Raw genomic sequence first — 27,064 nt, forward strand, 5'->3', positions numbered from 1 at the left:
CTTAGCATGTGACTAGTAATGGAATCAAGAACGCACGTTTCTTCCGGTTTAGCACTTAACAGCTAGATTTATCTGAATATTTCATTTTCAATGTTTATATTGATACTCGAAACCAGCATCTATCGCTTTAAACATCCACTGAGCTACTGACCACAGATAGCCACTAACTTGTTAAACAGGTATGAAGGTGATATTAAGTCAACTCGCTCAAAATGAATATATGAAAAGGGGGACTGATCAATTGAAATCTTGAATATCAACGAAAGGAAATTACAAACTCTTACTGATATTAATGTACTGTGTTCTGATAATACATGAACGTTAAAAAAATTATAAGTGTTGAATGGACTAGATTTAAATTATATAATACATATGTAACCATCAACTGAATGTAGCCAAGATTCATTAAATAACCAGTCGATCATTCAAGTTAATCATTTGATGAAATTAAAATATCTCCAACCACTACCATCTTTCATATACAACACTACATTAAAACAACTTTAAGAATTGAAGTATTTTCTAAAATAACCAGTATAATAGCCAAGTTGATTGTCAAGTTGTTACCCGTTAGTGGAACTGAGTGTTGCATAATATTGCAAATTGATTGAAGCGTTAAACAAGTAAACTATTGAATTTCAGTTTAGTGGTTCTAATTGTTAAACGTTCGCTACGAGAGCTCAAAATATCTACCTGGTTTTAATCATTGGGAGAGCAAAACAAGCAAACCAGTGCTTTCTGATTTTTAATGGTTTTGTCTAACGAAGACTAGCCCGTGTTGAAAACAATAAAAAAAGATGCCAAGTCACTAACTATAGAATCATTCGATAAAACATTGTAGACTTAATTGTTAAGATCTGCGTAATGACTAAGCGTGATAACTGGGAAATTTTATCTATATGTAATATAATAGTTGGGGATGTTATATTTCTATAAATCCCTTGGTAAACGTCTTATTCTTGTGATTTTATTTTGGAAATTTGATTTCCTCATTTTTGTGCCGAAAGGGTCCAGTTTTACCTTCAGATTGTATTTTTCAATTGGAAGGACCTTAAATGTCATTGGTTTGTCTCTTCCATTAGCACGCTATTTTGTAAAGTTTTCCAAGGACATTTTCGTGCTGTATATATATTCATGAGTTGTGTGTTTGTTCGTTCGTGCTTCTGACTGCTTGTGGAATATATATTTCTCCTGGCTGAATCTGGTCTTGTTCCTTTAGTTAGCAGGGTTGAGGCGTAGTGAAATAGATTAGCCTGTCCTGTTATTGTGTTGCTGACTTCGTTCCGTTTCGCCAGTTCTAGGTGATATCATAATCTCTTCAGACGTAACAACAACAAAACCTTATGCATACATATATACACTTTGTGCTGTCCTAAAAACAATGACGAACTTGAACTTCTTAAAAGGCAAAACATAATTCAACGAATACCTTCAACCAATCCGCGATACTGTGTGACCATTTTCTAATTCCATTGGTGGATAACTGCTTTCACTGTTGAAGAACCTTAAAACAACAACGAAACCATTGTCCAGTACTTTCTAGTTTAAAATGATTTTCCAGCTGGGATCAGTTCGTGATGTATACTTAAAAATTCGACAATCTCCACAGACCCTTTTACACCAGTTATTTAACGAGTGAACTAGAGAAATAGGTGAAAAGTATGGAAAAAATTGATAACATGAACTCATTAGTAAAGAATATAGCTCTTCAATATTTGATCAACAACATTGAGAATGCGTTCTTTTATTCGAGTAAGGAAGAACATGACTCGTTGAAACACTATTTTTTTCTTGAAAAAGCAAACAAATACAACCATGTTTATTATTAGTAGTAGTAGTATTACTATTATTATTATTATTACTATTATTATTATTATAAAAGTGATCAATAACGTATTATAGATAGGTGAAGAGGGGAAAACAGTGCAACAACTAAAAGTGATGAGGGCAATAAACTACCTTTTACATACACACACATCAGTGATCATTATCATGTATTCAATGATTTTGATGATGATTGTGTGATTTTTTGTTCAATTAACGTCACAAAGTGTTGCTTTGGTGGTTGACTACATTTACCTAGAATTTGCTCCACCCATAATTGACGTTCACCCAGTGAATTAGACCATGTACCTTAAACAATATAGTATAGCACATATAAAGGTATTTTGTATACATAAATGTAACAAAATAATACCAATATATAACTAATCAAATAATACATAAAACGTTAAACAAACTTATCATTCGTCCATTAGAGCTAAGGTTTAATGAAAAAAATAGTCGTCAGTTGGTCAAGCATTTCAGCCTCGTTACGCTTACTGAGGTTTAAATAGTTATGTAGTACATAGTTCGTCACTTTTCGGAGTGTTTGGTTGAAAGATATAAGTTTAACAAGCTAATATTACACTGATTCATAACCAATATAATATTTGTCCAGTCCTTGGTGCTGATTTTACGATACAGACCAAGTTGAAACATGACCACATGACCAAGTGACTGAACATCGCGGTTGGAGGTAATCTGTAAACAACTAGCTTCAGACTCCGATTCCATGTAAGTTGGTTCGAAAAATACCAATGCAAGCAACACTGCATTCACGATTGCAGATATACCTTTTTAACGAGTGTCGATAATGGGCTCGAAACTCGAATTAAGTACTCAGGTATAGATAAATGTAATTGGCTATGAACCATAATCTAAGTTTCAGGGTTAGTAATACTATCAGTTGCCCAAAACGAAGTTAGAGGAATAGGGTTCGAACCCAGGACTAATTGGCTGATGGTCGAACCCCTTGTCTACTGACTTACCTCTACAAACTGACTAAGACTTCCTCCCGATCAATCTCAAATAGCAAATTAACGGGCGGTAATAATTATTACATTACAATAAAGTTAACAACCATGAGAAAAAGACTGGATCTGTTGTATCACCAAGCAATAATGTTGTAGACTGATTATTTAAGAATATTATTAAATATGATAGACATCATTGACCAATGTTTTGAGTCGTATTTATAGATAATGAAAATACCAAGTGATAACCGTCACCCAGTGAACCTAAACTTACTTTCCGAATTATATTCTCTATTAAATTTTGATGACAGCTAAGAGTGGGGATTTGGGACACATAGCATTATGTCCTATTCGAGATTTGTTAGCTGGATTTAGGAAAAAAGCATCGCAGTGTTGATGTCCACTGAAGATTCGAACCCAGTAGCTTTCGTTTTAAACAGCAATGCGTCTAAAACAAGCGACCAAATGGAAATTTTAAGGCAATTCACTCAGAATGTACATACACTAACAGGGATTGGTCAATTGCAGTCTTCAACGGGAAAGTACAAACCGTAACTAACATATTCTCTATGTTTAGTCTTCTTTTTACAATTATTGATACTATTAATATTTTAAATCATTTACACTATTCCCCTTGTCCACTTGATCGGTCTGTCTGACAACTTGACCCAGAACACACATATCTCAGTCTCAGCACCTATGTAGACTGATTATGACCGGTCGAATAGCTGAAATAATAACCAGAAGGAAGAAAATAAGTAAAAGGAATGATTGAAAACCTTTTTTTAATTACCACTTGTTAAAGTAGAAAAAGACAACACTTACTATATGAATTCAACCCTAAATAGCTAGCAATTGAATGAACCAATAATCTTTGAAATGGATCCAAACATAATAGATTTGAATGTGAATAGTAATTCTTATCATTATTCGTACAGTTGTTAGTCATTGAAGGTGACATTGATTGTGACAACAATGATAATGACGGTGTCCAACGACCAGCAATTCTATTTGAATTAGTTTGAGAGAAAAAATGCTGTCTCAACTCAACTTCAACTCGTTGCAATAAACAAATATCAGTCGGAGTAAGAAGACGTTTACAACGTTTTCGACTGTGTTTTAAATTTTTCATCGTCATCATGTTTGGAGTAACAGAGTCTGATACAACGGATAGTACACGAGTAGGAATACGCTGTTCTATTTCTAAATCATGAGAATCATCTTTGGTTACATTGTTATTATCTTCTGATTGAACAGGTACACCTAGTTATATATTTAAAAATAAAGATAATGATAATAAGTTATCATATTATTGTAGATAGATGTTAAAAGATAGTATAAACTCTGTACAGGACACGATCAAACTGTTCATGGATAGTAAAAAATGACCAGGATCATGACTGGAACACAGCAATAACAAACTGAAGGCTTGAAAACGTCAATTTTTTGCACTGATTAAATTGAATCACAAGCTTTAGCATGATAAACATACAACTACTACACTTTTAACAGAGCATGATAGAGGGGGAGTTGATGGGTGAACGAGGTTTGTAATTGTTAAAATGAATAAACCCAATACCGATTGACAGATGATATGCAATGATACGATATGACCGAGTTGATGGCTGCACATGACACTAAATTATCAACTAAAACCTCTCGATTGACTTGAGATCAAAGACAAGATCCACATTAAAACATTCATTTAATAGAATAACATGTTTATATGTAAATTATTGATACAGAAACAGATATGATTAAATTGGATAGGCAATTGGTCACTCGCACTCCCATTATTTAAAAACTTGCCCAACATATCCGATATTATTTAGTGTTAACTTGGAGAAAAAACACTGAAAAACACTACATTTATGAAATTAAACACGAGTGAGACTTAAAAATTTGACTACAGCAATCAGTTTTGAATGAACAAAACCTTAAATAGACAACCCACTAGCATAACTTATTTGACTTGTGGTTTAAAAATTAAGATATAGTCGCGAGGCCCGAAAGATTTTGAGTTTAGTCCTCGGTGGGATCATGGACCACACTCCTGAAGATTTCGTGATGTAAACAACAAAATTTAAGATATCATTTTCGTTAGTTAGGACAACAGCAAAAACACACTCCAACTATACGGAAATGCTTTCTTTTTCTCAATTGTGCATATAAATAATAGTATCATATATATTACATATTGATCATTTCATGACAATAGTGTTGATGTCGAGTAGTCTGAAAAACCCATATTAAACTTTTATTTAAGCATTTTCTACAATTTTATTAAATACGAATGCCAAGAACTATGAGGTGGCTTACTGATTAAGGTGTTCAGCTACTTGTCTTTGAGTTTCAGGTTCAAGCCTCGCTTTATCTACTTGATTTGGACAACCGGATAGATAGTATCATTAGCCTTCATGCTTAGTTTTCCTTTTTCATCATCAAAAACCTTAGTACTCTCGAATATAGATGGATTAAAACAAAGGTTTGTATATGAACAGTGAATATTCTTTCATAATAAATTCTCATCAGGTTCTACAGTTATGATTCTAAATTAATGTTTTCCTACATTTGACCGGTCTTCAAATTGTTCTAAGTAACCTACGTGTTAACATTTTGCAGAGTGCGTCACCTCAGTGATTTTCTTGTTTACTGTTTGGACTTACTAGAGGAGTACACGAAACTAAGATTTGTGTACTATCTTATTTTTCTTGTTCGGATTTTTTCGCAGTGATTTATCTATTCTCTTCATCAATAGAAAATCCAAAAAAAGTATTCTATCTTCAGTTTCTTACTCGCATTTAAACTTAACAGTTGAGTAGACATCGAATTGCCTAAAAGTCCCCAATAGATCAGTATACACCGTCTTTACAAAGGGATGATTGTATCATCCACATATGTGATGTTCTTTTTTGTTCTCTAAACATTTTGAGAAACACGTACATCGGTTGTTTGGATCTTTCCATTCATGTTTAGGAATGCAATTGACCCCTCTTTTGCGATATGTGCATCCTGAGAGCATTGTCTCGATATTGCCTCAAGTCACAAGCATTAAAAGCAGAAATGGATGGTAGTGGCTAGCAGTGGAATCCAGGACATGCGTTTCGTCCCGTATGGAACCCTACAGCTGAATTCATCTGCATCCCAGAGTTGATGTACACTACCGGACTCCGATCCAGTACTGTTCATTTCAAACGTCATCACGTTATTCACATAGCTATTGAATCCAGCTGGCTTATGAAATGGAGTGAATTTTAATTTTGATCCATATATATTGGTTGTTTGGATCGAGTCCCAGAGTGAACATCAACTCTGGGATGCAGGTACATCCAACTGGCAAGTTATAAATAGGAAAAACGCGCGTTCTGGATTCCACGGTTAGCCATCATTCATCTCTGCATAAATAGTGAAAAACATATTAAGTGGGAAATCATACTTGTAAAATATCTTAGCGCATCAAATTGTATGATTAAAATGTACTTATAGCTTTAATTTGACCTTAGTTGTAACCAAAATCGTTATCTATCCGCTTAAACTTAACAGAAAAAATCTTCACATATAATACGCATACCATCACATGGTACATCTTAAATAGACGTTACACTAAAATGAATCACATTCTCACATCATACACAAAGTCAATATTTGAACATGACTGGACAAACAATTAGAACAGAATTGTTTTTTCGACCTCATTTCTCTTCGATAACTTCTGTCATGAAAGCTAGACCAAATTTCTAGGTGAAACACTAAGTTATTTAATTTCAAGGACAGAGATTTTTACAAATATAATTTTCTTTTTATCAATATGATTGCTCAGATTGTTGAATTTTATTATGATCATAAACCGATTTAAGTTAAACAACCATTGGAAACGTGGGAAAACTGGACAGTCTTCCCATCCTAGCATGGGGTCCCTCAGTAGTGTGCGTTTACGATATGGCCACAGGTGGCCGAACCTAGAACCTTTGGTCTCGCGTGAACACTTAACCTCTAGGTCACTCTGAGCCGCGATCCAGTGGTGTACAAGTCTAACTTTAGTCAATTAGTAGTATTGCGCGACTACCTTCTATTATCTTTGATTATTTAGACTTTTATAGCACTGAATCCCGGCTCAATGATCTAGAGATTAGGCGTTCGAGAGCGAGGCTGAAAATCCTGGCCTTGATCTCCGATGGTGAGGTCATGGATGTACACTGATGAGAATTCCAACATTGGGACGAAACAGGTGCCCAGTGCTTCCAGGTTTTCAATGGTTGTCTAACTTAGATCGGTTTGTAATCTCAATAAAATTTTACTTTTGATGTATTTTATACACTTGATGCTTAATTTAATGTGAAACTATTTATTTGAAATTGGACGAAAGTTTTTGTTAAAAACAATGAAAAAATGTACGCAAAGATACAGTGTCTGTGGCTCAATTAGCTACTGTCAAACATATAACGACAGGAAATTTAGTTCAACTTCAATCGTCACACAAAAGAGGATTTTCGTAGGCAGGAGATTAGGAATAGCACTTTGTGAACCCGGTCGTTAGCACTGGTCGGACAGGGGAAAAAGAGTAAGCTATAAAAGAGGGGTCGACAGTAGGGAAAGAAGCATGAATTAGTGAAGGGATTTGATAGTGAATAAAGTAGCCCAGAGTGTTGTTAGAAGTGTGTGCATGGCTGTCGCTATCCGGTCCCGAAACCGTGGAAGGATACTTTTTCTCGAGGTACCTGGGTCATGATGACCTACGTATTCCACTGCTTATGATTTATCGACCGACAAACCAGATAAGTCTCGTTATGTCACTTGCATAGATTATGATGCCAGCTAATCACACAGCATAAAACAGAAAACGGTTTAAAAATCTACCCTCTGAGAAGAAAATTCGCAACTAGTGAAATAATCCTGCATGATATTGATGAATATTAATTTACAAGTCTGACGCTAGTAAGTAACAGGTTAGTGAAAGACTTCCATTAAAACTGAGGATTAAACGTTACAGCATTTGTGGTTACGACACAGGTATACGATAAGTATGAAAAGAACAATCCCAATATAGAGACTAAATTACAAAAAAAATACCTTTTTACATATGTTAAGAGGAATAATAGACTCTATGTAGCCTTCTATTTCGTACTAAAGAACTTGAAGAGGTACACTGATCTTCGAAAGTTAGTCAGTCAGTTATACGCAACGTAGAATCTGACAAGTGCACCGACTCGAGTTGATATATCACATTAGCAAAGAGAGATAAAATTATTTCAAGATAAATCCTGGGTTAGTAACAGTATCGAGAACAGTATAGAAGGTATGGATAAAGAAAAAGAGTATGATGAGGTTTCGGGACGTAAATTCTGAAAGAAGAAAAGGAATGAGTGCATTTGTGCCACTGAGAACGATTCTGAGCCATGTTACCCGAAGTCTCTGACCATTGGTTGCAGCAATCACGCGGACTGCAACCTAGTAACATTGCTCAGTCCAACTGGCAAAGACTTCATGGACTGCTACCACACCTTGGTTTGGCTATCCCTAGTTTTCTTTCAGTCCACTCCTACACCAACATTCCTGGTCGAGGTAAGCGGCAGTTAGGCATACATGTCACATGTCTTGACCTCCTTAGTTAATGAGCTTCCAGCATAAAAAAGCTACACGCAAAATCATGTAAAAAGTCATTAGCAGTTAGTATTACACGATAATAATAATCATACCTTAATCTTGGATTTAGATTATCAAACAAAACTTTTACAGATCTAAAATATTTCGAAAATGCATACTTCTTTGTAGATAAACACTTGGGTTATTTAGAAATTCATCTGTAGTACCAAGTACAAATTTATGTTCTCAGTTATGAGCTACAAGCCTAGTGCATGAAAGTTTTGGTTGGTGCTTTAGAAATTGGGTTCAATTGAGTTAAATAAGTACTTACTTACTTACGCCTGTTACTCCCAATGGAGCATAGGCCGCCGACCAGCATTCTCCAACCCACTCTGTCCTGGGCTTCCTTTTCTAGTTCTATACAGTTCTTGTTCATTCTTCTCATGTCTGTCTCAATTTCTCGGCGTAATGTGTTCTTTGGTCTTCCTCTTCTCCTTTGACCTTCAGGATTCCATGTGAGGGCTTGTCTTGTAACGCAGTTGGGTGATTTCCTCAAGATGTGCCCAATCCACTTCCAGCGCTTCTTCCTGATTTCTTCCTCTGCTGGAATCTGGTTTGTTGTCTCCCACAGTAACTTGTTGCTGATAGTGTCTGGCCATCGGATCCGAAGTATCTTGCGTAGACAGCTGTTAATAAACACTTGTATCTTCTGGATAATGGCTTTCGTAGTTCTCCACGTCTCCGCCCCATACAGTAGAACTGTCTTGACATTTGTATTGAAAATTCTAACCTTGGTGTTGGTTGACAATTGTTTTGAGTTCCAGATGTTCTTCAGTTGTAAATATGCTGCTCTTGCTTTGCCGATCCGCGCCCTCACATCTGCATCTGATCCACCGTGTTCATCAATGATGCTGCCCAGATATGTAAAGGTTTCCACATCCTCCAAAGCTTCTCCGTCAAGTGTAATTTGATTGGTGCATATTGTATTGTATCGGAGAGTCTTGCTTTTCTCTTTGTTTATATTGAGACCTACTGCTGCCGAGGCTGCTGCTACACTGGTCGTTTTCTCCTGCATTTGTTGTTGCGTTTGTGATAGAAGAGCCAAATCATCCGCGAAGTCTAAATCGTCAAGTAAATAAGTACTGCAATCTAATTTTATCTCCAACTCTATGTGACCGCTCTTTTAATGATGCAGTGTACTCAATAAATTAGCAGCCTGGAGACAAGCCCTGATTTATTCAATACCCTACATTGATGTCTGAAGTCGGTATTCAGAGAAACTAACGATTTCCTGACGCATAGTGGTACTGTAAGCTGCCAATATGAACGATTTCGATTAAAGACGTGTTTTTCGAGGGTAAGTAAAGTCTGTATCTCCCACCAGTTTTGTTTTCTTTGATTTGTACGAGTCTCAGTTTTGCTGGTTCAAGTACCAGCCCTTTGCAGGTTACGCAATAGTGATATCACCTAGCTGATCAAACCGAAAAAGCTTGAGTGTGAGGGGTTTAAATTTTGGCCAAGTGGTTGAATACCAGTTTCTCTAATCACTGTAAAACTGAGTCACATTTGTAGACATCGGTGAACTATTCTCATTGAAAAAGTTGACATTAAGCAAAAAATTGACTAATATATAAAAAACATCAACTCTTTAAATGATACCAAACACTATGCAGTTGTCATCAAACTCAATTATCGAGAATTCAACTTGATCACAAAACCTTGGTTCTGATTCCACACAGACAGAAATGGATAAAATATTGAACACAAGTGGAAACTACTTTTTAAAACCGATACTGATGAATTAAACTTACACACATTAAGATTAGATTGTAGCAGTGAATTCACATCATCAAATCGTTTCTTCCTCTCTTCACGTTTAGATCGTCTACATCGATGTTTCACATGATGTTTTGGATGAGATAAAGAAGACGAGGTATGGTGAATAGCAGAAGGATATGATGATATCACATCATCTTCAATATCATAATCATCACTACCTGATATATCATCATCATCAATTTTGTTTTTTACACGAAGTGTACCAAGAAGCTTTTCTTGTTCTTTTTCAGATAATTGAATAAATGCATCCCAAGCAGCTCGAATACTACGGAGAGGAATTTCAAAAGAAACACAAATTGCTCGTAAATTTAACACAACATTCTATGTATCCATTTTAAAATAACAGACAGGAATAACTTGATAGTTTAATGATTAAAATGTGTTGGGAAATGCTATATTTTAGTTGAAGAGATTTCGTAGAGATTGGTTCCACTGTTAGGCTGTATTCATCACGAAACCCCTTCAATTAAACTGCGATAATAGTCAGCTTAATAGTGGCTTACTTTGGGAAATTTCTAAATCTCTAATGAGAAGCTAGAAGTAGTGGGGTTTAGGTACGTGAAACAGTTTTTACCGACGGCACTAGATAATCGTTATGGTGAAACGCAAACGGAATAAAGTTGAAATTACATCACAGGATCACAACCCAGTGATCCAAATGGTTAAGCGTTCACCAAGAGAACTTCAGGTCCTCAGCCTGATCGCTGGCGAGGTCGTGGATGCGAGCTGCCGAGGATTCTGGTACTAGGATCAAACAGTTGTGTTCAGTACTCCCAGGTTTTACAATAGTACCGCAATTAAGACCATTTTATAAAGAAAATGTTATATTTCCCAAACAGTCGACAAGAATTAACTAAACAAAAGATAAAAATTCCAATCATCATTGGAAAATCCAAAAAAAAAACAATTGCAAAGAAGTGGAAGAATTAAGCTCTCTGAAATTAATACATGTAGCTCAAAAAAAACCACAATAAGCACTCTATGGATACCACCAATAAGTTTGTTATTGTAATTATCATCGGCTGGAGTATCAAATACATTTCCTTTCTAAAAATTAAGGTTATAGAATAATTTTGAGAAGAGAGCAAGTTTGTATTTCTGGCTACTGGGTTATTGAATTGATGAGTAAAGTTACGTAGCGATAATATGGTGTATAAGAAAATGCTTTTAAGAAATGCAACCAATACAGTTAGCCATTATTATACTAATTATCAAGCTTGGATCAAGTGAGGAACAGAAATACCAGGAAACAATTTATGACTATTATGAAATCCTGAAAATGTGAATTTAAAGATGCTCCTGCGTTAAAATTAAAGTCTCCCCACAGTTGATAACATTCAGCTGTCTCATTAAGGTACGAAATATCCAAGGTCAAACCTGATCTACAGTTGAATATAACTTTTTATTTCGCAAAGCATTAAGCTGGTAATTCATATTCCTTCAATTGATTTATGAATTCAGTATAAAATGGGATAAACATAACAACCAAAGAGTATCAGCAATGACTTAATTTGTAGTGAAAAGTAGTTTCTAATATGTAAACTAAATTGTGAAGTAGACAAGAATTAGTTAAAATTATCGATCCTGATAATGAATACTGTATTACTTATTTCCCAATTTAGCACAAGACCATAATCCTTACGTATTTGTACATGTGACTGATTCCACGTGAACAGAATAATGAACGAGAATTATTCAAAATGTACAGTTTAATCATATAAGATTGTTAAACAATATAACCCAGTACAGTATTGGCCTAGGTTATCCGTAATAGTCAATAAGTGTGTTGTATCTATCATTTTTGACCAATTTTCTGTTCATTTAGTGAATGAGTGAGTGCTGGATATTAGGGAGCAATTTTCATTAGAGGTTTTATTTCAAATCCTAACTTTCACAATGAGCTTTTTATCCAACACGTTGGGCCGCACTACACTGATATGTTACAGATGGATAACTTTAGATACATAAAATGAAATCTACGATGAAAGCCACTTCTATATGTACCACTAGCTCACTTAACTCATGATCCACATAGAAATTTTCAGTGACCGATTAACAACACACAATTTATTCAATTATATGGACCAAGCAAAAATTTCCCTCTGATGTATTTATCGGGATTAAACAATTCAAAGTATCATTTGATACATTTTGTTATGCATATCAATTACATACAAGATATTTAACTGTTTGAGTTGGTAAAACCCTATATCTTAGTAGTGTTTTCAGTTAAATGAACCGTTCAATTATTATCAAGTATGTACAGATTTTAAGTATCCACAACGCATCATCTGCAATAATGTTCAATTAGGAAATAAAATAACCTTCATTCAATTTTAAATGGATCGGTTTATCCCGTTGTGAATGTTTTGACAGAATTTCGATCAGTCTCCGTTGCATATGTGTATCCTAAGAGGATTGCCTCGATATAGCTGATCATGAAACAAGTTAATACAGAATCGATGGAATGTGGCTAACAATAAAGTCCAGGACGTGCGTTTCGTCCTGTATGGAATTCGTCAGCTGAATTCGCCTGTACCTCAGAGTTGAAGTACACTACCGAACTCCAATCAAGTACCGTCCGCTTGAAACGCCATCGCGTTATTCACTTAGCTACTGTGTCCAGCTAGCTACTGGCTTGTGTAACGGGCATGAGTTTTATTTCTAGTTGAAATGGATAGGATTCTTCCGTTGTTGAAAAGAAAATTAGCAATAATTTGAGTGCATTGCCAACATAACTGTTAGTAATAATGATAGTTTGGATTCAAAACCTACTTCTGATCTTCTAGTAATTTAGTAAACGTTGAACAATAATTAAAACTTTCAGACCAATAATCATCAACATTGTCTCCATCGGTCTCAGTGATCACGGCTAATGTATTTAAATAAACTTCTAAAGAAAAAAATAGCAAACAACAAAATATATTGACAGATTAACAACACGCATACAATTTAATTTATTGTATAGTTTTAACGATCGACACTTGTCAGTTTAAACGATTTGTCTGATTTTTAAACGTGTTTCTTTTACCTATTTATTTAATTCTTTATTTGAAAACATAAATATACGTACAAAGAAGCACCAGATACATATGCGCCTCACGAATCTCATTCGATTTGTGTGAGGGCTGTGATACTGACCAGATGCCCAAACTGAAGCAGGTGATTTTCTTAGGGGACCACACCTGGAACCTTTGACCTAAAGATCTGATTCACAAGGCAGTGGAGCATCGTAAGAAGATGCAGTCCCATGGTAGCCGGTGACCAACGATTGATTCATACGCCATTTGTTCCTTCAGTATACTGGAGCCCATGTGCACCATTGGTTTGGAATCAGGGTTTGCCAACTCCCGTAGGTGGACTTTCTGTGTCCACCAACCCGGCTAAATCGCCGGACATTCGCTTTTCGTCCTCTCGACTTCGTAAACAACACCCCCGCCACGAGAAGGCAGTGAGTAGGACCTTTTACCTAGAGATTCTGATTTCCAATTCTTAAAAGTCCAAGTAACTTGATGTATTCATGTAATGGCTAAAGCGTACGTAAACTGAGTCAGCCTGCCTTACAAGCAATAACTCACCAGAAATTTGAATAGAATTACTATTATGCAAAATATATTTAATGAGTGTAGTGAACTTTTAGATTTGGTGATTTCAAATAAATTGAAGCGTTAGTATCTGCTACAGACTGACATATTTTTTGAATAACTCACTAATCAGGTACACATTTATGTAATTGTTTTAGAGCCATACTGTAAGTGTGGAGGTTAATATGGTACGAGCTGTCCATCTAAAGCAGAATAGTTAGAGTGAGGTTCGAATATGCGACCCAATGGCCGAACGTTGAACGGCCTAATCACTGAGCCACTGCTTCATATCACATAGAGAACCACTGAAAATCAGGAAGAACTGAACAGCTGTTTCATTCTAACTTAGGACTGTTTAGAATTGCGAGGATATGACCCTTACCAACGATTAAGATTGGATCTTTGAGAGTTCAGACAAAGAAAAGCTTGTAAAGTTCAATTTTTAAGGCTGTTATGAAGCAAATATAAAAACCAAACCACAGTCTATACATGCATATTATGATGAAATACCAGTTTGAAATGATTTAGTAATAAAAAAACTCCTAAATTTATTACAGCAGTATCAATCGGTGCCAAAAGATGGGTTCACTTTCCATTCTTAAATTTCATACCCAAGTTTTTTGTAAACATACTACAGGGTTGATAAATCTTTACCACTGAATCCAACTTCCTAGTTAAGTAATGACGAGTTCCTAGCGAGAAATGACAATTCCAAGCTTGAATTCATGGCATAAAGGAGTACAGCAGATGGGTTAAAGGCTTGGATGAAACAATTTGTCTCTTTATACTATGCCTAAACGTTACAAAACTGTTCTTGCTTTATAACAAAAATTAATAGTTAATTGAATAATCCTCTAGACCACTATGAGGTAAATACTTAACACACTGAATATCGTATCGATCAAAAAATGTCTTCATACCATTTTCGTATCTTCTCATCGCCCGTGCTCCAAGCCTTATTTCGCCAGGACCAGTTTTCACAGGTTTATTTCTGGTTAAGGGTTTCTTTGGACGATAAGGGAGAACGTATGATAAATCAGAAAGACCACTCTCTGAAGTTGTATCAAAATCAGAGTAGTGAGGCAATGACTGACAGGCCAAAGCTGATCTGAATAAGGTAAAATGGAAAAGTAATACACACACATAAACGTAAACCCACAAGAGGTATTGTATAAAACGAATTATAATGTGTACCATGGACACCTGTAGTTTTTAGTGCATGAATTACTAAATTCAATAGGGTCTACACTTAGAGTAACTACGTTTGAGTAACCAAACCCCATAATAAAAGGTCTGACTACTATTTCGATCTGCAAATCAAGACTCTGAGTACTCGATTATAGCCATTGAGTTGAAAGTTCTGAATAGCTTGATACTTAGCGGATCACCGAATCACATTGCGACCACATCCATAACATGAACGTCAACATAACCGATATTCATGCTCAACCACACAACCGTAGAAACTACCTTAACATGTGAGTCAGAGTTCCAAATCGTGATGACCTAATCAAATTACATTGCATGGAAAACTTGTTTCTTGATGTATTACCATGTCAAGCAGGCTAGTAGGATGGAAATAAGAGCAAAAACAGAAAATTTATTTTCCATGTGCCTAGGGACTTAGTTGTCATTTCTCCTGTTTACGCTGGGGTAGGTATAGGATTAATCTCTCTCAGCTATTGACAACTTATGTCACTTGTGGAATAGGCAAGATGTCTGTCTACCAACCAAAGGACAAATGTACTGAAAAGCAGTTGGCTCTCTTTTACTTTATGGCTGTCAAACATAGTCTTTACGAGTAGAGTATATTTGTAAGTCAAGTGTATGATTGCAAATGTGTGTCGAAGCATCACTGGCATACTTTTGGAGCAGAGGCTGATCAATGTCAAAGTTAGGCGCAGAATATTGCGCAAAGATGACAAATTGGCTGAAAATTTTGAGTATTCTCAGGGACAGACGGTTTAAAGATGCATTATGGAACCCTAACCATCACCTACATCGACATACGATGTTGGTTGGAGAGGTCGGTTGGAAGAAAGCTAGAAGTATGCAAAACCAAAATTGGTATTAGTTCATGAAGTGATTGGTTACTGAACTGACGGGTGTCGGTAGGTGTAGACAACTTGGTTAGAGTCCGCGCAAGTACCCTGACCAGTCATTCGAGTCGTTTGGTGAACTAGTTTATAATCGCCCCCAAATACCCTGGTATGGCCGAGAGTGGGGAGAGTCCACTCTTCCTCTGGAAACGCTCTCACATGGCCACGTGCATACAACCACTCTCACGGAAGTTCTACCCACTGCCTTCTCGAACCACAGGTGTTGTTTACGAAATTGAGAGGACGAAAAGCGAATGTCCGGCGCTATAACCGGGTTGGTGGACACGGCGCGTCCACCTAGGGGAGTTGGAAAACCCTCATTCCAAACCAATGGTGCACATGGGCTCCAGTATCCTGAGAGAACAAATGGCGTATGAATCAATCGTTGGTCACCGGCTACCATGGGACTGCATCTTCTGACGTTGCTCCACTGCATTGTGGACTAGACCTTTAGGTCAAAGGCTCCACCTGTCTCGGTTTAGGCACCCGGGAAGTATCTCAGCCCTCACACAAGTCGAATGATTTATGTGGTGCATATCTGTTTGGTGCCCCCTTGTACCAATGTTGATGTTTAAATTAATAAATGGCCTATAGTCCGTTGCAATGGATGAGATGCATTTACTACTTATCTATGCACAGACTCTGTTTTGAGATTATTTTATACATCCTTTCTCGCCATTTAATTCTTCAAGAATATCAGAAGGGGGCTTTGCGGAGATTTTAGTAATTTCATATAGTTGAGATCATGAGTCAATTGAAGCTAGACAACCATGGAAAACCTGGAAGCACTGGATGGCCATCTCGTCCTATTGTGGGACTCCTCAGTAGTGCGCATCCACGATCCCGCCTCGCGGGATTCGAACCCAGGACCTATCAGTCTCGCGCGCGAGCACTTAACCGAATAATCTTTATATCCAAGCTTTTTATCATCACTGATACCATTACAATTTCTACTACTTTATAATTCATCTTAAAGTCATTTAGCAGTGTCGGTGTGTTATGGAAACTTGGACATGTGCTAGACCCTGCCTTTATTATGACCGATATTGTTTAGTAGTGTTGTGGTGTATACTGATCTAATGTTTCGTTTAAAACACCCTTTATTCTAGACAGATCGACTTTGACCAAATGGCCAAATCGAATTTCCTACATTGTAGCAAGACCAATTCACGTTTGAAAACGACTACGAACTTATTAGTGGTGAGTAGAAACTCAAACCACAGGATGTTACGAAAATGAAGTGACAATTTGCTCATGATTTGAGCTTATTAACACAAATCCTATGACTCCCTTAGGTTTTACCGATATTCCATTGTTCGTAAAGAAAAATAACAAAAGATCTTTTGGCTTAGATGTGAAGAGAGTACACATAAAGATGATTACATTACCAGTCTGATTCAGATAGACAAATTACTCAGTCGAGCATAGACTAAGTACATTACACAAAAATGCATCTCCCAAGTTACTACACATGCCTTAACGCATCACTCTGGAACGAACCCAGGCCCCATCAATCAACTCACCATCTGCACCTAGTAACTTAGTTTAAACTTAGCACCCCTGACAGACTAGCTCCACCATATGTTTGTTGTTTGACCACATAAATATTGGTACTAAGGAGCACCGAATACATATGCGCCGCACAAATCTCATTTGATTTGTGTGAGGGCTGTGATACTGACCAGATGCCCAAACTGAAACAGGTGGTTTTCTTAGGGGACCACAACCGGAGCCTTTGACCTAAAGGTCTGATCCACAAGGCAGTGAAGTATCATGAGGAGATGCAGTTCCATGGTAGCCGGTGACCAACGATTGATTCATACGCCATTTGTTCTCTTAGGATTCTGGAGCCCATGTGCACCATTGGCTTGGAATGAGGGTTTTCCAACTCCCCTAGGTGGACGCGCCGTGTCCACCAACCCGGTTATAGCGCCGGACATTCGCTTTTCGTCCTCTCAATTTCGTAAACAACACCTATGGTTCGAGAAGGCAGTGAGTAGGAATTCCCTGGCAGAGGCTATATACGCGTGGCCATATGAGTGCATTTCGAGAGGGAGAGTGGACTCTCCCCACTCTCGACCGTACCAGGGCATTTGGGGGCAGTTCCACCATAAGTAACGCAACAAGGAAACCTAAAAACAAGTTCCAGCAACCTACCCATGTTTCTGACCTTCCGGAATACATTTCACAACTCCAACTCGATACAGAATGAACTAATGCCCAGTATACTTACATGGTTGACATTTTGGCAATCACGCACTTGCTTAAAAGATGACACAAGTGTTATGGAATTTCATAACAAATGAAACGACAAAGGGGCCAAAAATAATTCGCTCTACAGTTTAACATTATCCAGGAGAACCAACCCTACGGCAACAACTTTCATTTAAAGTAAGGAAAATTCACTCTGAAGTTTATTTTATCGTCACTAAAAAATTTTTAGAAGACTATGAACTTGGAGTGTCTTAATTAAGCGGCACACCTTTTCAGGCACTTGCTTGGTGGGTAACAGCTGATAGAACTAGTTGGTGGATATTATTGTCATTCCATTCAGTCATCGAGTGAGCATAAGCTAAGGAGTTAACCTTTATAAGAGCGTAAAGCAATAATTACCAAATACTTGGAGACCAGGTAGCTTCGAGTGAAAAAAACAATCAACGGAATCGAGAACGATAATATTACCGGCACTTATTCTCACTACCGAAGTTTCATTAGAATATATACTGCACTTTTCTTCCGGATATTCTATGGCAGGCTTTATAACGAGGTGCTGAAAAGTCGGATATCGAGTCCCGAATTCTTTTCCGATCTCAACAACAATACCCTTACCTATGTACTTAAGATCATCTAAGTTGGGTTTCTCAACCATCTCCAATGAAAGTAAAGTGAATTAAGAAGTAAATGAAGATAAATAACATTCAATTTAGCAACGAGTTGACACAATAATCTACTCACGTCGACATGTTTTTGATGCCTTTAACTTTCTGTGAGTTTCTGTTTTTAATCAACGTTGTTTAGACGAGTGGAAAAATATTACGGCCCGTGGAATCGATTATCACAAGAGACAACTGACAAGAAGTAGCGCTCACAACGACCTAGAAGTTGAAAATGGAGAGTTTCGCTTTCAATAACCAGTAAGTGATTGCTCATCATGAGCTTTTGTAGTCTAATTGACTTCTTTGCATTTTATCCTAAGAGCCAAAGTACGGGTTCAATTCTTGGCGTTGTCTAATGTAGGTATTCTAGTTGCTAGTCTGTACTGAGCCAAGTGAATACGATAGTTTTCAGATTATTGTGTCCTGAGCATTAATGAATGCGTTCGTTCTAGGGCAGTGAGGTTTATAAGATCATTAGGTATCACATTGCGTAACCTACTGTATTACTTTAGACCGTATAGCAAGGGGAAAAAGTAACAAGTCAGAGACAGAAATCCCGACAACTAAACAGGTAACTAAATTTACTAATTGACTAAACCAGCAAAGAATAATCATTGAGTTAGACGGAGACAATACTACATGAGGTGGTAAAGGGATTTGCAAATAACAATAATAAATAATCATGGGGAAAATGGTGAAATGTGGTGTAGGCGGACTAATAAGTACTCTGTGAGTGCGTATAGTTAGACGGTGTGCAAGGAGAGTTATAAACCATCAGTACATCCGTGATCGTAGAGTCACCTCTTCAAAATATAAATTGGGTTAGCTTTAGCTACGCTGGCTAAGAGGGTGTCAGAGAGACCCCTCGCATGATGTGAAAAAAGAAGGGAATAGGCTCACATTGTCTTTCCGGTAACCGTCACTGGTATCTTCAATGGACCTAAATTAAGGCCTAACAAGGCTCTTGTAGGGTCAGTGAAATGTCACTGAACCCTAGCCAAATCATCCGGCAGTTGGGTCACTGAATATGGAACAGATCGTCGATCCCCGTCAAGGTCAAGGACAATCAACGCGCATCAGTCAATCATATACCATGGACTGGCCCATGCGGCAGTGGTTCTACTTTCGCTTGTATCTCCTTTAACTAATATATTCTTGTAATAACGTCCTTTGTGTTGTACAGTTTTCAGAGCATCCATGATTCCTTAATACGTCGATGGGGCAATCCACGTGATGTGCTGGTCGCGAGGTTTGACTTCGAAACTAGCTTATTTGTCACACCGTCCCCGTCTAACTCGAGTAGGCCTCCAATCATTCGACATAGACCATCAACGTTGATGGTCTACACTCTAAAACGGCGATGACTGAGGGGTAGTAGTCGGTTTGTCGATGCCTTGTAGCCTGAAGCAGCATATTTTTACACTTCTCGACGTTGAATGCTAATTGTTTATCTCGTTTCCGCTTTTTCAATAGCACAGGGTTTCGGGGAGCTTTTGTAAGTTACATTTACATCTTATGGCTCTGAATAGTTTAATGTCGCCTTTACAAATAAGATTTGATGCTAGGAGATTCTTTGGGAGATTGATAAGGTATTTGAGAGACGAGAAGGTCCTTAGAATGGCTTCTTGTGATTCTTCAAACATTATTACTCTTCAGCTCGGAACTTTGATCTCTAACTCTCAATCTTCCGGATAATTTCCAAAACAATAAAGAAATGAACTTGTGGGTTTCAGTAGTTCTACCTTAGTCAGCAGAATGGTGTGTTGAACATTATCGAACGATTTAGACCGATCCAAAAACAACTGATCCATCAGGTGTTCATCCAGCAGTCTTTCTAATAGCTTTGACACTGCTAGAAGCAGTGTTTCAGGTCTATATCAGGTAGAGTTCATCTTGTCTACTTCGTTAAAAATCTAGTGCAAGATTGATATTTTTCATTCTCCCGGTTACTGCTTGAAATCTACGAGTATCAGAGTGGGTGAAAGAGAACGTCACTCTCAGAACAACATAGCCAAAACCATAACGATGAGGTAACTTACTAGGCCTCACTTTCTATGACTTTCTCAACTATATCCCATGTATTATCTAGGTTGCGACCCTCGTTATTATCGCTGCTAAAACATCTGTTCAAATGTTTTTGATCAATGCCTGAATTAACCACTCCCCCGAATGCTCCTTAAAGACGTCTGTGGCTTTGGAATTAGTGAAACTCAAGCATTGAGGTTTAGTGGTAACCAAAGTTCCCTGGTTTATGTTTTCCTGTGACTTAAATCGACATAGGCACTTTAATTTGACTGCAGTTTTCTAGTAAGGTTTGTTTGGAAATATCTCTTGTCCTTCCGTACCCCCTTATCATTCATTTTCTTAGTGTTATGTACAAGTTAATGTCGGAACCCTTCAATGAGGTCCACCATTTATTCTAGGTGTTTGACTTTCCCTGAAGCAGAAGTTCTATTCCCCAATTTATTTAGAGTATTTTTTAGCCTAGATAATACAGAAGCCTTTGAGCTGTTTTTCGAAACAACCTCGTAAATAATGATCTCTTCAACATTCCAATATTCCTCGATCGGTAGGTGCAGCAGTTCCTGAGACCATGAAATGTTTCGAAGAGCTCTTCCACGGACGGAAAGTTTACTCGACTTCATCGGATTTATGGATCAATCGGTATTATATAAATTGGTCTTCATAGCTTCTCATCCCTCTCTTCTCTTGTGGCCCATGGATTATCTGTTCTTTGTGCATTTTCTCTTGCAGGGAGACTGTACATTTCTTTGATAGTATACTTAGTGTCTTTCGAGAAGTGGGGTCACATGAAATTCTGCAGCTCGGTCAGTCTGAAATATTTGAGACCAGTGACCCTGAAGTAAGTACACTGCCACCCAGCTCTTGGTTTTGTTCCCCGTTACGTATAGAAAGTGCAACGCCTGACATTCTCACTTTACTGCACATGACGTCAAGGTTAGAATTAGAATAATGATCTTCAAATCCAACTTGAAACATTTTCTTCTGACCTCTTCCGTCTTATCTATTGGCCTCGTCACATTGCTGTAAGGAGATTCGGTTGTTTGTTGCTTCACAGTGTAGTGTACGAAAACACGGGTAGGCACAACCAAGTATATTTGGAGACAAAATTACAGAACGTCTTACTAAAATCTGAGAACCATACAGTGAATACTTCATTTTCGAAATGTCAGTCAATTGTCTCAGATTTCATTGTTCCTTCGTTTCCACACCAATCATTCCCTGTTATCGTTCTCGTTTCTCCGGTCTCCTTAACCTTCTGCCTCCACGTATTTCACTTTTATAATTCGACTCCTTCGGGACATATTTGTCACATTCATTAGGAATCTTATTAGAGATAAATTCATTGTGAGGCCCACTGACACTTGATATGATATCAGAATTTGATTTTTGTGAAATATTTCCCCCAAATTTATTAGGAGTTTCATTAGAGAATAGTGTATCATAAGGAAAATCAACATCTACGCAAACGGAATCTGGTTTTTGATCATGATTTGACTCGTTCAACATACTATTCTCAGAGTTGTAAGAAATTTCATCAGGAATATGTGAATCATTATGACAAACCACATCTGGTACAACAACGTGAGAAATCCAATAAGAAGTTGGTTGATTAGAATTTTTTGTCTCACAATGACTCTGGGTTTTATTCAACTCTGGACTGTTATGTAACGTTATACCGCTCCTAGAAGTCTTGGATAAAGATAAGTGATCATTAGAAACATGCACCTTAGCATTAGTTTCAGCGAACTGAACCATCGTATTACAAACTGACTGAATCTGTCCAGTTTTACCACATTTAAAGCATTTAGAATAACGAAATACATATGAATTACATGGGTGAAACGTGCCACAGAACAAGCATTTACCAAACTTGTGCTCATCTTCGTGAATTGTTTCACAATTTAATGAATTGATATCTGAATATCCTTCATTACGTATTGGAATGGGACGACGTAGTAAAGTAGTGGAATTCCTGATGTTCTGGCGAGTCATTTCATCGGATTTTTCTCCTTTACCGCATTCAAAATTTGTATACTTAACATGGTCCAGTAGTAGTTGCTTGAGAGTTGCATAAGGGAGTGAAATCGGCTTGTCTGGGAATGCTAGTCTTTATTAAGCTGTATGCTTCTTTTCCGGTGAGTGTAAGGAAATGGGCCACAAAATTAAAATCCTCATCATCTTCCTTGGTCATAGCCCAGATTTCAAACCTCTCCATGTAATCCTCGAAAGTACTAAAATCTGAATGTATATCCAACTGTTCCATCACAGGCTCCATCGCGACGCCAATGTGATGTTTAAGAGTATTTGAATTATAGTATGAACTGGTAATCCCAGCAATAACGCAATTTAATCAAGAAGTGGTCGATGAGCACAAACGAATGTACTGTGCTTGGAGTTCAAAATCAAAACAGTCATCAATATAAGGGAATCATTGGTTCATTCAAACACCACAATAAGATTGAAAAAACCAGTGCTTTTGCTTTCGTATCAACTAATTTCAAAAGCAAACTACTCGTTTGTTGCGTAGGCAAAGGTAGCTAGCGATAGGTTTCTGTTTTCATACAGGTGTGATGTGTTCTACATATCTTCCTATACCTTATATTCACCTGCTTATATATCAGTATATGTGCTAGTCAGGCGAATTATGTGTTCTTGATTTGAGCTGCATTGATGTGTGGTAGAATATTTACTAGTTGGATATCTAGTATAGTAAGATTTAATAGTATACGCAATAAAATTGTCCAGTGTTCGTCTTTATTCAACAAGCGTCAAGTTAGTATTCCGAGGGAAATCGAACGTATTTTCATCATGCCTACATTCAGTTAATACACCAATTTATTCAAGTCAAGCTTCTTTCTCATTTTAATTCATATTTTCAGTTGGCCGATATGACAGCTTACATATGGTCTCCCTTGGATGTTAAGTAGGAGATGATGACAAGATTATTTTCTCCTCCATTTGTACTACTTTATGGAATTGAAATTTCTTACCTAGTTGGATGACTTTTCTCATCCATTTACCTGAATTTCTCATGTAATCATTTACTGATAAAGCTAGGCACGTAAAATATAATTTGGTATAGACTTAAGAAAAACCCGTTGGACCAGATGGCATGGTGTTTTTGTTGTTAACGTGATGACCTATTGATATATTTGTAAGTAGTATTTTAAAAAATATAAAAACTAATCATAGTTATTTCCACAACCCCAAAGACTGTACGGCCTAAATTGCATGCATTTAAGATAAATTTACTCTATATTTCTCCTGATATATCTATACTAAGATCTTCAAACATAAAACTCCCCTAGTTCAAACAGGAAGAACCTATATGGGATAGGATCCATAAAATAAACGTACTTGAGAAAAATGTTAAAAGCCAAACCTAGTTTCTTATAGATAGCTGTAGAGCAGATGAGACGTTACAGATTGCAATTCACTGAAACGATAGATTTTGTAACTTTTGACTAGAAATTAAATGACTCTATCAAGCCATCTATAATCAAGTATTGATTGAAAATTTCAGGGTGAAAACGATGTGTTTTGTTGAAGCGTTAGATCAATTTAAAGATGATGAAAAAAACATTCATACTCACAAGAAATTATCAATAACAAGTCATAAAAAACTGACTGAGAAGTTTGCCTACTCCTTTAAGCTTCAAAAGTCATGCCGTCAAGGGAAACACTAAGAAGTCAAGTTTGTTTATAAATTTATCCTTCAGGGACATGAAGATATTTACCCATTGAATTTTGACGCAATATTTATCGATGCTTATTCCACACTTTGTGGTACACTTTTAATTTTGACCAAATAACACAACTCTTGACCATTTCTAATTAACTGGTAGGTACTGAATTTGAATTTCAGTAAGAATATCAACACTGGGATCTAGGTGCACTTAGCAGATGACTCCCGAGTAGAACAAAACCTATATCCTAATATGAAAAACGAGATATCTTACTAATGAATTATCATTGACTGCAATAAATTTTATATCTTCTGTACATGTTAAACATTTCAGTTTGAAATAAAATAATGACGAGAATAGTTATTGGTGATTAGTGTACTGACGACAGCTATCAAAGCACATAACCTTGTTCAAATAAAAACTAGTATCATAGAACTAAGATAGTCAATATCATATGGAGTTCCTATAATGGATTAAACTGCCAAATCATCCATGGAGGACAACTCACCGACTCATTCGAGGTAAAGACCGGTGTTAGGCAAGGTTGCTTACTCTCACTCTTCCTCCTCCTCCTGGTGATTGAGACAGTTCAACTGTATGAGGCGGAGACGTGGAGAACTACGAAGGCCATCATCCAGAAGATACAGGTGTTTATTAACAGTTGTCTATGCAAGATACTTCGGATCCGTTGGCCAGACACTATCAGCAACAACCTACTGTGGGAGATAACAAACCAGATTCCAGTGGAGGAAGAAATCAGGAAGAAGTGCTGGAAGTGGATAGGACACATATTGAGGAAGTCACAAGACAAGCGCTCACATGGAATCCTAAAGGCCAAAGGAGAAGAGGAAGACCAAAGAACACATTACTCCGAGAAATGGAGACAGACATGAAAAGAATGAACAAAAATAGGATAGAAATATAAAGGAAGGCCCAGGACAGAGTGGGTTGGAGAATGCTGGTCGGTGGCCTATGCTCCATTGGGAGTAACAGGCGTAAGTATCATAGAACTAATCTTTGTCAAGATAACAGTGCATTCGAACATAGTTTTGTCACTTCGATCTCAAAAATTCCAGTACACAGTAAATTTTGAACCTTGTACAAGGTTTTCCAAAACAAATTACCAGTTGACTAGTGTTCATTTATATTGGATATTGAGTGATCGAAAGCAGGTTGAATACAATTTTTTTTTTAAATTTTAATACATTCAATTGATGTCAAGTGGGTTATAGATGAGATCAATATTATGACGCTAGCTAGCCTGCATTTTCTAGATCGATAACTCAGAAAAAACTCACCAATCACCAAATACTAATATGGTTCAGACCAAAAGTTAATGACTTCAAGCACTGATGCCACGTTTTGGTTTGGCCCCCCCTAACTTTCTTCCACCCCATCCCATATTAGTCAGCATCGCGCGTCATGGTAATCGGTGTTCAGGCATACGTAACATGTGGCCCAACTATCTCAGTTGATGAAGATTCATAACCTCATCAACTGGTTTACCATCATTCCCTAATACCCTGTGTCTAACCTCACTATTGCTTACCCGGTGGTCCCAGCAGATGCGAGCAATATTGCTAAGACATCTGTGGCCAAATACTAGTAACTTACGAGTATCTTCTACTCTTAATGGCCATGTTTCACAGTCGTAAAGTAGAACAGAGCGAATTGCTGCGCAGTATACTCGTCCCTTAATTGATAAACGGATATCTCGCCTTCACCATAGGTCATATAAGTTGGCAATAGCCAAACGAGCTTTTTGAATCCCTGCTGACATTTCGTCAGACACTAACCCATTACTGCTGGTCGAACTTCCAAGATAAGTGAAGTTGTGGATGCGTTCGACTACTTCACTCCTTAACTTTAGTTCAGGTATTGACGCAGACCAGTCATGAAGCAATAGCTTGCATTTAGAGGGGGAGAAACGCATCCCAAACTTCCTAGCATTGTTGCTCAGTGCTACCAAAGACTCTGCATTTATCAGCGTCTTCACCAAACAGGACTATGTCATCTGCGTATTGTAAGTCGATAAGTGGACCCCCTGGAAGAAGGTTAATTCTTGAGAATCCAGCTAACGAGAACGTTATTTCCAGCAGTAGGTCTATAATGAAATTAAACAGAAATGGAGGTCTTGAAGTGATAATGTACTGATATGAAAGTCTATTATTTAATTACAAGAAAGTGAATAGATACATAGTAGTGAGCTGATAATTACATAAATCATAAACAATCTATCTAATAAGAGTTTGAGTGACCACAGCTCGTCAATCATTTAGAAATAAGCACTAGATCATTTGTATGGGTTATTTGAATTTTCCCATTGATGTTGAGGACTTCAATCTATGTCTCTTTCTGGCGTACATGCATCCCCTGAGGATTATCTCGATATTGTCATTAAGTCACACGTATTATACATACAGATGAAAGCGAACAGTATTAAGTCTGGGTCTTAGAGTGAATATCAACTCTGAGATTTAGTTACATCCAGATGAGGAATCCCCAATAGGACGAAACACACCTGCTGGATTCCATTGATAACCGCCATCTATCTCTGCTTACTATACCAAATATTCA

General features: G+C 37.2%; 1 protein-coding gene across 1 annotated transcript; it reads right to left on the reverse strand.

The window, feature by feature from the left end:
• Positions 1-1,774: 1,774 nt before the first annotated feature.
• Smp_194680 (hypothetical protein) lies at positions 1,775-18,144 on the reverse strand (the record flags this gene model as incomplete). The annotated part of the gene is made up of 6 exons (XM_018798832.1): positions 1,775-2,133; positions 3,621-4,058; positions 10,190-10,482; positions 12,993-13,110; positions 14,722-14,909; positions 18,134-18,144. 6 exons carry the CDS (start codon positions 18,142-18,144, stop codon positions 1,991-1,993), a joined length of 1,191 nt encoding a protein of 396 aa, XP_018650681.1. The 3' UTR covers positions 1,775-1,990.
• Between the last annotated feature and the right edge of the window lie 8,920 nt (positions 18,145-27,064).

This window comes from Schistosoma mansoni, chromosome 3 (genome assembly GCF_000237925.1).
Source record: "Schistosoma mansoni strain Puerto Rico chromosome 3, complete genome".
Classification (NCBI taxonomy): domain Eukaryota; kingdom Metazoa; phylum Platyhelminthes; class Trematoda; order Strigeidida; family Schistosomatidae; genus Schistosoma; species Schistosoma mansoni.